Below are 13,428 nucleotides of genomic sequence, written 5' to 3' on the forward strand. Positions count from 1 at the left end.
GCCTCAGCCGATTCCTTCCACATGATCTGGTTGTGCCCTGGTCTTGCCCCGTTCTGGTTGGGTGTGGAAACTGAGCTTATGCATACCCTGGGCTCGCATGTTCCTCACGATCCCCTACGCCTTCTTTCGGGGGTATTTGATGGTCTAGACGGCTCTAGGGTGACAAACACTTTCTGGGCACAGAAGTTGCGGTAGCAAAGCGAGACATTGCAGCGGCCTGGGCTCAGGCCAAACCTCCTACTCTGCGGAAATGGTGCCGGTGGTGGACTTGTGCACGACCCAAGATGAACCTCTCTTCGAGGCAAGGGGATGTCCTGGGAAGTTCCTTAAGGAGTGGGGCAAATGCCTGAATTTACTGTTCTGAATCATTTACTCTGATTTTCTTATACAGTGTTATATTGCCTCTCCAATGGTACGGTTTGCTCGAATACCTCAATCATGACTGTGGATTTCGTTGGCTGTTAGAAATAATCTCTATATCTCTATGCAGTTGTATGCTGTCCTCGTGTGAATTTGTTTTTCAAATGCCAATAAACTTGATTATCAAAAAAAAAGATCCATTCTTTGTTGAGCATTACGTATGGTGCAAGATCTTTCCACAGTCTTCTCTGACCGGCCTTTATTGCGCTACTTACAAACAGGAGTATACTGAGAGTCAAAAAGAGGATTAATATTTAAGGGATTCCGCTCAAATATGCGCATGCTTAATGTCTTTGTCTACAGGTCCCCTACGCCCTCTATTTGTGGCACACGTATCTAGATTATCAATCAAATGCCAGGTGTCTCCCCTGTATTACAAGATCCTATCCTTTTGTACTGTGCATGTCAAATAGCTGTCTCCTGGACCAAAGAATCAATTTATATCACACCCCTCCTCACTGCCGGGAGAGAGAAAAAAGAGGGGAGACCCTTTTCGAACCCCAGGTGGTTATTGTGGAAATAATCACACCGATATAGTCAATTATTAGTGCAGCTTCAAAAAATATTATGAGTAGTGACTCACCGGGCCTTGAGTATTTAACATCGGTATTTCCAGCTTAAGAGGGGGGACGGGAGCTCAATCCGATACTTCTGCATACTTACAGAAGGCGTTAGGCGTTCAGCAGCGGCCCGGCTTCAATTTAGGCCAGCAGCATAGCCCCAAAACTGAGGCGGTGTTGAGGACACAGCGTGATCCAGTGTATGGCACCAGGATGCCAAAACCTCTGGACGCTGGATCGGGTGACAGAGCTGCTTGTGCCCTGGAGAGGCTGCGGGCGGGTCCAAGCAAGACAAAAATTAGAAGATGGAACTGCTCCTCATTACGGTAAAGAGAGTGCCACAGCCGCCATATCCCCAGCGTCTTCGTCCTCCCTGGACTCTGCTACTCTTCCTTCCTGGTGGGCGTGGCTGGGAGCGGAGTGTGCTAGCCACGACGCATGTGGGTAGCATTCAGCTACCTCATGGCAAAGGTTTTGTTGCTCTGTGCAGGAAATTATCTTAGAGAATGTGGCATGGATGATGTACTTACTGAGGCTGAAATCTTTGGTAGCAAAACTGCTCAGCCCTTATTTAGCAGAACTCAGTATGTTCATTTGTTACAAGGTATGTTCATCATATCTGAGGCTATAGAAACATTGTGTTGAAATGCTTTCTAGAACAAGAATGACAAATTAGGTTTTACATATCTTATCTCAGAAGTGAACAAGGCACAGGGTGCACTTCATTTAAAATACATAATGCAAAGCCAGGCAATGTTCATTACACTCAGTTAAAAATATTATGTTGCTCATTGGAAGGTAGTTTACCATGAAGTCCTTATGATTTGCAATGTTTTCAGAGAAATGCCACATTCAAAATTAATAGACCATTGTGAAACTGTTCCTTACTACAGACTTTAGGGTAAGAGAGGCGAACATTTTAATAAACATGTTAACAGCGTTATTCATTTCATGCAGCAGCAAGGAAGCCCCTTTGAAATGACTGAGCCTGTGTGACTACACAACTTTGTGACCAAACAATATGTGAATAACGATATAAAGACATGTCTACTAGATGTCCTAGAATATTAATTGAAACTATGCGCATAACTGAAGCAGGAGAGAATTGTATTGAAAGAGAAAAAGCTGTTTGACATATTCACTAAAGCTAAAATCCCATGCTTCAATTTCCATAGTAAGAGTTTGGTCCAACCAGCCACTACAACACAGGTTACAAAAAAACCTTTTGCAAGCACATAGAGTGATGGATGTAGCAAAAGAAAAGGGTGAATTCATCAAGGACATCTGTTGCATGATCTTCTTACAAAAAATGCTGAAACCAAACCAGTGAATCACAGACTTGTACAAGAGCTCGAAAAAAACTTTTCACCCGAAGAATTTTTGTTCAAAAAGGTGTCCTCATTAAGACCTGTTGTTTTGAAATGTGTGTCACAATTGCGAAAGATCAAGATTTAATCCATGCAAAACTAAGTAGAGTCCATTCAGACTGTTCGAATGATATCAAATTCACTGTGCACCTTGCAAGAACTGCACATTATCTTTGACAGATATCTTGAACTATGGGGGTCATTAGGATGACGGGCGGACTTAGTCCACCCGCCATCCTATCGGATAATTGGAACGCCCGCCATAAGGGCGGGGGTCCTGTAGGGGCATTAGGATGCGCCCGCCACAGTGGCGGGCGCATCCTGCAATTTTAACATTGTGGCGGGCAGTGCTCTCAGCACCGCCTGCCACAATGCTAAAAATGCATGTAAGCATTTGCAAACACAAAGCCGCAGTATGCAAATGCAGGGGGTACCACAGGTACCCCCATGTGCACCCCCCCACCTCGCCTTCACCATGGGGGCCTGCAGGGGGCCCCCGAAGTGAAGACTGCCTGCCTTTCCGTGGCGGCATTGCTGCCACGAAAAGGCATCTGTTTTGGCCCATGCCAATAAGGCTGGCGGTGTCTCATAGACACCGCCACCATATTAAACCTTTTCCGCCCCGGTCGCAAGGCGACCGGGGCGGAAAAGTGGTGGACAGTCTTTCCGTCCACCGCAGTCCCCTTCATCATAGTAATATGGCGGGGGAAATGGGTGGCGGGCGGGTGAGGATTTCTGGCAGATCGCCACCACCCGCATGGCGGTGGCGATCCGCCAGACATCCTAATGGGCCCCTATGTGTCAAAGAATGTGAGAGTATCAGATGAATGTCTACAAGTGGTACCATTGGCCTTGCCTGCATGAAACATTCAACACATATACCTGTTCAACTTGATGCATTCTGGTCATCAACATCGAACAAGATGAACTTGGAGATGCTAACTCGCCAAAACATTGTTGATGCTTCAGTGAACACTGAATTTCCAATTATTACAAGTGGAATGATTGTCAATGAGAACTTATTGCCTGCAAAGATATATTCAAATGGTATCTGCCATATTGTTCAAGAACTTAACAGCAAATAGAAAGAAGCTGGCCTTTGTGTTGTCCCACATGTTGAGTGTGCTGTTCAAAATGGTTCCAAACGAGTCATTGTCCTGTCAAATGACAAAGGTGTTATTATTGTGCTATTTAGATTTGTTGCAATGCTCATAAATCAAGGATGCCAGAGTTATGGATATGTTTTGCATAAGGCTCCCTGTTTTCCTCTTTCACTGATTTTTACAGAGAAATACAGAGAGAAAACAATTTATTTTCCAGTCTGTATTTATTTTTAAATGTGGGTAAAAGCAGAAATGGTCATGTTTTTTTCATTGATTATAAGTGTTTGTCAGTCACTGCTGCCAGGCTAATAGCTGTCTAGAATGACAAGTAAGGGAGTTAGAAAAGATAGAAATTTTAGGAGTGACGTTGAAACAGCTGCAAATGTGAACTTGTATGAAAATGTTGGTTTTCATACAAGGTTATTGATTTATTATCTATGGGTGTTCATATCATTTATACCTGTCAGGCATTCAAGTGCAAGTGGATTTTCTTGGTTCAATAAATGTAGAAATATACTATTGTCCACTTCATTTTTTTCACAAAATGCAAAATAAATATGGAAAATTCCATATAAAATGAGAAAAAAATAAATATGGATAAATACAGATGGAAAGGCCAAGAAAATAAATACCATAAACAGGGACATCTTAAGGATTTTTGAATCCCTGGGCCAAACTTATTTTGGGGGCCCCTGTTTAAGACGGCTTTGAATTTATGATCGAATTTCAGCTCTTTCATGCACTCTTTGGCCAGGTCACTGACAGTGCACAAGTGCAATCATCCGAATTCTAAATGTGTTTTCATCTAATATTCGTGGACACTGACGTGTTTTCAATATTGTAACACAGCAGCAGCTCATGAATAATACCATAAATATTCTCTGTGATACCCTCCCATTCCTCATATGTGAGGTCTTGTTTTGATATTAAATTCTTTTTTTTTATGGATTTTGCATGCAACATAAATACAACATTTGTCTGCAAAATGTCTGTAAAAAAATATCACAAAAACAATTTAAGAATTATTCATGGTCATCAGGAGAAGACTCTGAAGGCATCAGGGGCCCCCCAGAAAGGCTGGGGCCTTGGGCAAGAGCCCACTTTGCCCATGCCTTAAAACGTTTCTGACCATAAAACAGGGAGCCCTAGTTATGGGACAGGTGAGAATAGACACTTAATCCTGCTTCATATTCTGTGCAAGAAACTTGACCCAGAGATGCCCAGTGCAATATTAAGGCACATATTCTCACGGTTAATGGCACTATGAGCAAAATCGGTGCAATGATTTTGAGCTTTAATTGCTGAAACTAAGAAGAAGTTGACTTTAAAGACATAGAGAAATACTTTGTGCATGTGTTGAAAACGTGTTCTGACTGTCACACATTTGAAGATCTTCAGTAAAGTGAGTTCAAGAGATCCGTCCCGTTAAGTGACCTTCCACCAACGTCATATTCTGTGTGTGGACACATTAAAAGAGCAATCTACTTAATCAGAAGATGGTTTGGTTTGACTGAGAAGATATTGATGGAATGCTAAAAATTATTAAATTTGTAAAGCCTCAATTCACAGAACTTACACCACCTACATGTACTTGCAAAACCTGTGCTACAAATAGATTTCCATGTTGATATGCTCATAACATTCTGCAAATGTACCATGAGCGATTGCCAAAACAAATAAATAAAAAAGGCACTATGAAAATGTGTCTAAAATAGAAGTGATTAACATGATTTTTTTCTTCATATTGAGTTCATAAACATTGTTTAGTGTATACATGAAATGATTTTAAACCAATATTGTTTGTTTCATTTCTATATATTTCTTTTCTTCCTCTAATATAGACACCATTTTGTATAGCGGAAGGGTTGCTCAGAGGAGCTATTTTCTGTCTCTGTAAGACTACTTGACCCCCAAAACCTATGTTTTTGACACCAAAATGAAATATTACATCATCACTTCAGCATATCCACTGTTTTTTAAAATGCCGTCCAACAAAATCCAGCCTGGATCAGCAATCTCTACCCAAGCTAAATTACTTCTCTATTGATCCAAAAACACATATCAAAAATGAAAATCTCTGGACAACAATTTTTTTACAGAGGTATATCAAGGGGCCTGGATCAGTACTGGTACCTGCATTATTCCATATATTTAAAAGGATAACCATGATTTTTTTATATTTCACTTTTATCCAAAATATTTCACAAAAAACACTACGTTCTTCTCATTACTCCGTTTGAAATGGTAAACTTTTCAACAAACTTAGAACGATTCAAGGCTGAGCTGACCATCCTGTGATATGAAACACACAGGAGGTGATGAGAGGAAGGCTAACGAAGCGTCTAAACTAGTGAATATAGCTCTGGATAGCATGCCAATCCATTAATTTATATCCACTATTCCAACCGCGACAGGGGCCCGCCTTATGAAGTTCAGTACTCACTCTGCTCCTGGTGGGACCAGTCCATCCCCATTTACCAGGAGAGGTCCCCTCCAGAAAGGAACACAAGCAAACCCAGGCAAGTTTCAGCCTTGTTAGGCCTCGTCGGTGATATATAGCTTCGATCTTGAGGCAGAATGAAGGATTTTTGTTGCTGGATTCCAACCTTTTATTTACATAAAAGTGACAGTGACCCCAGGATGAATGCACATAATAGTAGACTTTTAAGGCAAAAAATAACCAGCCCAATTAAGATCAGGGTCATAATAGAAGTATGCAATCACTTGCTAAGATGTCTTCTCGTGGTGTTGCAGATTGGAAACATGTACTAAATACCAATGTCTGAATAAAAGTGATAGATAACTGTACGTATTTCTCACGTATTGTGTTTATCACTTAAATATTGAGGGGTTGCTTAGCACTGAAGTTGAGTTGTGGAGCCATTCCTAACAGAGTTGGAGCCCCCACCCAAAAAAAACACACACACATCGCCCCATCCCCCGCCCCGAGGAAACAACGAGGTTGAAGATCCTAGAAAAAGGGCAAATGAGAAGAAATATAAATAGATACAATGTGTAAAACAGACAAATTGGATTGCGGTAACAGCAGTGGGATAATGAAGGAACCAGAGAGATGAAAACGTTCCAGTGAGGCGAGTTAGTACGTAGAACTGTGACATTTGAAAGAAAGGAGCAAAACTAAATCAGACGTTCATATATGTGTCCGTGCCTGTACTCCACGAGTATACTAAGGAACAACCAGAAAGTGCGCACTGAAAGAGCGCTACAGCGCCTTGCGCAGACGCAGGGTGAAGCGAGCCGCTGTTCAGAGCACGGTTGCTGTGGAAGGAGGGGGGTCTCCCGCGCCTGCGCAGTGACAGTGCGCCAGTGACAGCTCGAGACCGAGCGACCTGTTCGTAGACCTGTTTCTGTGAACGCGCGAGGGACCCGGGTACGAGACAGCGAGAGACCGGGGCGCGAGACGGGGACCCGTACAGCTGGAGCCCACCAAGTCAAGCGCCGACCCCGAGGAGACAGCGAGCCGCGGAGGCGGTCGGGCCACCTAGGTGAAGAAGAAGAAGAGAGCTGCGACGGGACATGCGCGCCCTCCCCGCCGGGTGATCGCCTTAGCCCGGGCACCGCGGGGCTTTACCCCTCGCGCCCCCGGGCCGCCGCAGTCATGTGGATTCCAACCGAGGACGAGAAGTACGGCGTGGGTAAGAGACTACTTTAACGCGGAGCTATGTGAATAGAAGCACCCACACTCTCATTACCTCAGCAACAGCCTAGCATCATCACATCAGTATCTTATCCTGGCATCTTGACCGTGCACCTGACATCAATGACATGCCCTCGTAGCATCAACAAGCACCCACTGCACCACTGTACCCAGGCAGCGCTATGGTACGGACCCTCGCCGTGTCCCACAGCTACACTACATCCTCCATAGCATCACCCTGCCACATAGCATCATCACACAGACGCACGTCATCACCGTCATAACCCAACAGCATCATCACGAGCCACGGTAACAGAATAATCTCACAGTGGTGTTAGATCTCCTGTGGCAGCACCGAGACCTCACTGTATCACACGCACAAAACTACATTGTAACAACACATTATCATCATACCTTTCAGCGTCAGTGTACTTCACAATATCAACACACCAATAACATCATCTTACCTCACAGCATCGGCATACCACAAAGCATCTTTATACCTTTGCAGCATCATTTACCACACATCATCAGCATAGCATACAGCATCCTCACAGCTCCTGAGCCTCATCATACCCCACATCATCAGTAGACTCCAAAGCATCATCACAACTCTGCAGCGTCATACTACACGGTATCATGATACCCTATAGCTTCAGTGGATTTCACAGCACCATCGCACCAAGAGCACCATCGTACCTCCACAGCATCAGTGTACCCCAGAGAATCATCACAACTCCACAGCGTCATCATACCCCACATCATCAGCATAAGTCGCAGCATCATCACACCTCCCCAGTGTCATCATGCCCCACAACATCAGCATACCCTGCATCATCAGTGTACTTGACTGCATCATCAAACCAAAAGCATCATCGTATCTCCACAACATCAACATACCCTCTAGCATCATCATAACTCCACAGTATCATCATACCCCAAATCATCAGCATAGCTCACAGCATCATCACAACTCGATATCATAATCATCATGCCACACATCATCAGCATACCCAAGAGCATCAAAACAACTCTGCAGCATCATCATACCGCACATCATCAGTAAACTCCAAAACATCATCACAACTCTGTAGCATCATCAGACTACACAGTATCAGTATAGTCTTCAGCATCAGAGTACTTCATAGCATCATCTCACCAACAGCATCACAGACCTCCACAGCATCACAGTAGCCCAGAGCACTGTCATAACTCCACAGCATCAACACACACATCATCATCAACAAACCCTAGAGTATCCACACTATTCTGGAATGTCATCAAACCCTGCAGCGAAGTAAACTCCAAAGCATCATCACAACTCCTCAGCGTCACCATAACTAACATCATCAGCATACCTTAGAGCATCATCACAACTCTACAGCATCATCATACCACACAACATCAGCATACCCTAGAGCACCATCACAACTCTGCAGCATCATCATAACCCACATAATCATAAATCTCCAAAGCCTTCATCATACCTCTAAAGCACAAGAATCATCCACGGCATCACCATAACTCCACTACACCATCACAATTAGACAGCATCACTATACTTCGTCAGTATCAGTATACCTCCACTGTACTATACACCAGAGAGTCGCATAATTCCAAAATGTCATAATAGCCCACAGAGTACCACCCTGTCTTCATTATCATGATACTCATGCAAGTTATCATCATACCTTTACATCATCATCATAAATTCACTTGGTGTCATATCCCAACAGTAGCATCTTCACCCCATGGTAATAGCATTCTTACACAGTGCGATCATGCCCTGCTCTGCATCATCAACACTCATATCATCATCATTTCTGACAGCATCATCATGCCACACAGCACCTTTACAACCCACAATATCATCCCATCCTCACACTATAAAAATAACCGAACAGTACCATCATAGTCCACTCACTAAGCATTTTGGTTATCACATCATCTTACAGATATTCATCTTGATGTTTTAAGTGCATCATCACACTTACTCTCCATCATATCCAGAAGCAACATAATTCTCCATAATGACCATATCTACACGCATAGTCTTTGTCATACCATGTGCCATTGGCCAACGGTAAACAACATTTATATCCTATGCAGCATAATTACCACACTGCAAGCATCATTTTTCTACCCCAGCAGGGGTGGCCTTCAGCATGGATGAAATGGGCCCAGGACACGGACATTCAGAGGGACGCAGGAGCTGCCTGCAGCAGTCTTCTGACCAGTACTCAATTTGAGACGGTGGTTTCCGGTGCTTAGCACCGGCACTTAAATGTCAGCACCAGGGCCCATGACAGTCTGTCACAAGGTGGCGCTGTATGTCTAACTTAGAGATGATCACAACAGAAGTTAATTATTAACTCAGTATACATTAAACATGAATATTACTTGCCACCCAAACCATTCTTATAGCTTTGGGGGCCTGAAATGGTCAGAACTGTACACTTGTAAGAGTGTTAATGTTAGTACTTGTGTTGTTACTATCCTTGGTGGCACTGGCAGGATCAACGTGTGTTACAAGGTGCAGTGGCATCCTGACGACAGCTCTAGCACTTATTTATTTGCAAATTAAGCACTGCTTCTGAAGTAGCTCCAAGGAAACTTTCAGATAAACATTGTTTCTAGAGGCTGCTTGTGCTCGTGTCTGCATGTTGACTGCTTTGCTTCTCATGGCACTTGTTTCTCTTGCTCCCCTCCACCCACCTCTCCCATTTTGTCAACACACAGTTGAAGAGGATAAATGGGAGCAGGTGCCAAATTTGATTCCATTCTGGGCGGTCTCTGAGCAAAAGCTAGCTATGCACCCGAAAGTGTTATTATGCACCAATCTTCATCATACCATCCACAGAATTAGCCTATATCCGCAACTTGACTTGCAGCTTAACAACCATCATGGTGTCTTCATATCACAGCATCATCCTCACTGGCAGGAAATTCACTTCATCATCACCATAATTAACCCTTAATATTAAAAGTGCATTGAAAACATCATCCCACCATCATTATCATCATGTCACATCCAGCTGTATCCCTCTCATGATCATCTGCATCCTTTTACCATCGGCTCATAACATCTCATCAGCTACTTCATGGTCATTGCTCCCCATCACCATCACTCCCCGTTATCTTCGTCATCAATCCCCATCATGATCAGTTCCCGATATTATTATTCAGCTGCTATCGTCCTCCCTGTCTCTTGGCTATTTCAGTTTCACCATCACAACCCTTGCGTAATGCTCAGCCGCACCAGTCGCCTGGCCTGCCTGTCTTCATCTTTGGCCTGTTGTCATCATCACGCCATAACTATTGTAAAGGCGCTATGAATTGTTCATAGTGTACTCCACAACTCAGGTCCAGAGGGAATCAAACACCTCTTCCAACGTTATATCCCTTCTATACAGTTGTGTACTGTCAATAAAAATTGGCTGGTTGTTCTCAGATTTAGGAGGGCAAGGTGGAGAGGAAAAGCCTTTGCTGGCATCCTCTAAGCTCTGGAACACTCTCCCTATATTAATCTCCTGCCTCAAGTCACACTTCTCCTTCCATATATCGTTAAAGACCGGGGTCGTTGCCCTTTAATTGTTTCTAGAGGGTTGATGCTGCCACCTTTCTGACTTTGGTACCGCTTTTAGCGCTTTGATGCCTTTGGGCAATTGTTTGCACTCTACAAGTTGGTCATTCATTCATTCTGTCATCACCCTTACCACCCACCCACTCAACAGCGCCCCATCGTCTTTAACCCATGATTGGTGGTGTAATCTGTGCACTCGGGCTAAATCTCTGCACTGAGCACTGCAGGGTGGAGAGTCCACCCCAAGTGTGCAGATTCCACCATGAGTGCAGAGTTACGCCCTTGTAACTTTGCAAGTTGTAAGTCCCTTTGTGAATCGAGCCACAAGCCTCAGATGACATCACCACTCCCATTCTAACACTGTCCTTAGCAACACTTGCATCTCCACCCTGTCATAACTGCATCCTCCAGAAATACTCTTTTCCCTACTTTCTGTATACCCCGTCTTGACCTTTTCTCGGCCACTCTTATGTGCCCTGTGGGTTCTTCCAAACTACACACTGTATTTGCCCCATCTGTCTCATCTCGAGCTCTTCTACCTTCCCTGCTCGTACATGACTTCATCCCTACACGGCACCTCATTTCTTCACAGCCTGCCAACATCCATGCTTTAGCAGCTTTCTGCCGCTCCACAATTCACTCCACTCTACCATTCCCAAGTCTTGAGGGCCATTCAGCACACCCCACTTCTTTCCCACTGTACCACTGTAATTTTTCCATGACCTGGCTGACACCTCATACCTTCAGCTCCACTGCTTATGTATATCTCCATAGGTCTTTTGTCTCTTGTGCAAGGTCAGAAAGCTGGAAGCAGGGCTTTAAATGGGATAAAAAAAAACTAGGGGGTCTCTCAAAGGGGCGTTACTGATGTAATTAAAGGTGTGTCATTACATCCAGATACATATTACAGCAAGCAACGTTACTCTTAGAACAAGCCAGTACTATTGGCTTTGTCAATGAGTGTTTGTTGCATAACATCAATAAGCAACAACCATGGCTTCATATTACAGCATATTGAAAATGCTTCAGTTCTGAAATGAAGGGATAGTGCAAGATTTATATAACTAGTCTCTTTGAAGTTACATCAAAGGCAGTGTAGGGTGGCACCGCTGCAGAGGTAAGATTTTTATTTTTTTCATCCTGAGGGTGAGGGACAAAATAGAGAGCCCGATAGGGACCAGTCTCAGCACCTCCTTTTTTAGAACTGCTGCTGAGGAGCACCTGGCAAGACCCGGCCCACTTAAAGCCCTGGCTGGAAGTGTGTAATTAGATACAGACACACATTTGTAATGACTTTGAAGCTACACTTTCACCTACATGCGTTGTGTAATGAAATAGCATCACAAGATGTGCGAAGTGGCCCCAGCTTAAACCTAAACTTGCTACTGCAAACATTGGGCCTGGACCACGTCTTCCCCAGCCATCATGGCTGTGTTTCATCATCCCACTGTGGCGCCTTCCTCGTCTGCCTTCATCTGGTCCCCACGCCTGCATCTCTTCCTCCTCTCCTCCCCACTGCCGGGCTCAACTGGTTCAGGTTCCCGCTGCCCTTCCGCTCTTGTACTGCGTTCCTCTGCATTGGTTGTGCTGCTGCCTGGTTGCTGTTTACCTCCTCGCTGTGTGGCATGCGGCGTGGGCCTGTCTCTTTTTCAGGGGACCTTTGTGGCGTGTACTCTGTGTCCGCTCCAGTTGCCTCCCACGTCAGGACGTCTCATTTTCGCCAGGTCACGTTTCCCCCTTCACAGTAGTACATTTAGCCGAGTTCACACCCCTCCCTCCCCACCGCCCCCAACCGTGTTTACACCGGTGTCAGAGGAAAGGGGGGCGGAGGGGTTCAGAGAAGGCTGCGTCAGGACCCATGCACGACTTTTCTACAAAGAAGGAGAAAGGGATGCTTAATATCGAGCATCATAGAACTGGTTACATGAAAGGGAGGAGGGGGGTTGCTCTTGGTGGAAATTAATTCTATGGTGCACTGGGTTTAAAGCGCTAGGGTGATTTCAGGCCTCAGGATCCAGTTTTCTCTCCACACGCTGGGGGTGCGGGCCCTCCGGGACCGGCGCGGTAGGGGCCGGGCCGCCTGTCACTATTGTATCTCCGCAGAAATAATCGGTAGGCGGTTTTAATCTGGTGATTTGTGAAATTCCTCTCCTCCCCCGTATCTAATCCCCGGCGATGCTGTGCTCTTGTTGACTCCAGACCTAGATGGTGGGGGCGTGGGCCGGTCTGCTGCGGAAGTGGGGAGGGGGGCGTGCAGCAGGTGCCTCCGCTGGGAGAGCCAGCCTTACTTCGCTACTACATGCCATCATGCCCACTGGTGCCTCCAGCACACACACACACAAATCCCTCCCGGAATACATCATCTCTGGGGCTTGGGGTGGATCGACGGCGCGGGGATCGATTCACAGTCGGAGACAAGGGCTGCTGCCCTGTGGAGGTCACCGAGAGAGAGAGAGCGATGCCGCCCGTCTGCAGCATCCCTTGTCTAAGATACTGACGCGCCTCGCGCTCTGCCCGGCGCTCTACTCACGTGCGCGCGGCGCCTGGCCGTAAACACAACCGGTGCGGCGAGAAAACACACCGGCCTCGCAGTGTTTGCGAATGCCATTTTTAAGAACCTACTTATCGAAAGTGTGTCAACACAAATAGCCGCCAGATCGGTTGTCGCCTGGCAGATGGGACTGTGACCCGAAATGAGATGCTTGGATGAGAGGTTATGAGCCAAAAATATAACGTC

At 45.2% G+C, this 13,428-nt stretch overlaps 1 protein-coding gene across 1 annotated transcript in view; it reads left to right on the forward strand.

The window, feature by feature from the left end:
* The first annotated feature begins 6,789 nt into the window (after nt 1-6,789).
* The window catches only part of DOCK3 (dedicator of cytokinesis 3), a 1,414,611-nt gene continuing 1,407,972 nt past the window's right edge, over nt 6,790-13,428 (forward strand). Inside the window, exon 1 of the mRNA XM_086938817.1 lies at nt 6,790-7,106. Within this exon, the coding sequence (XP_086794943.1) occupies nt 7,070-7,106 (37 nt within the window). The 5' untranslated portion in view covers nt 6,790-7,069. The remainder of the gene's footprint in view (nt 7,107-13,428) is intronic.

The sequence above is a fragment of the Lissotriton vulgaris genome, chromosome 9, assembly GCF_964263255.1.
Source record: "Lissotriton vulgaris chromosome 9, aLisVul1.2, whole genome shotgun sequence".
Taxonomy (NCBI): Eukaryota; Metazoa; Chordata; class Amphibia; order Caudata; family Salamandridae; genus Lissotriton; species Lissotriton vulgaris.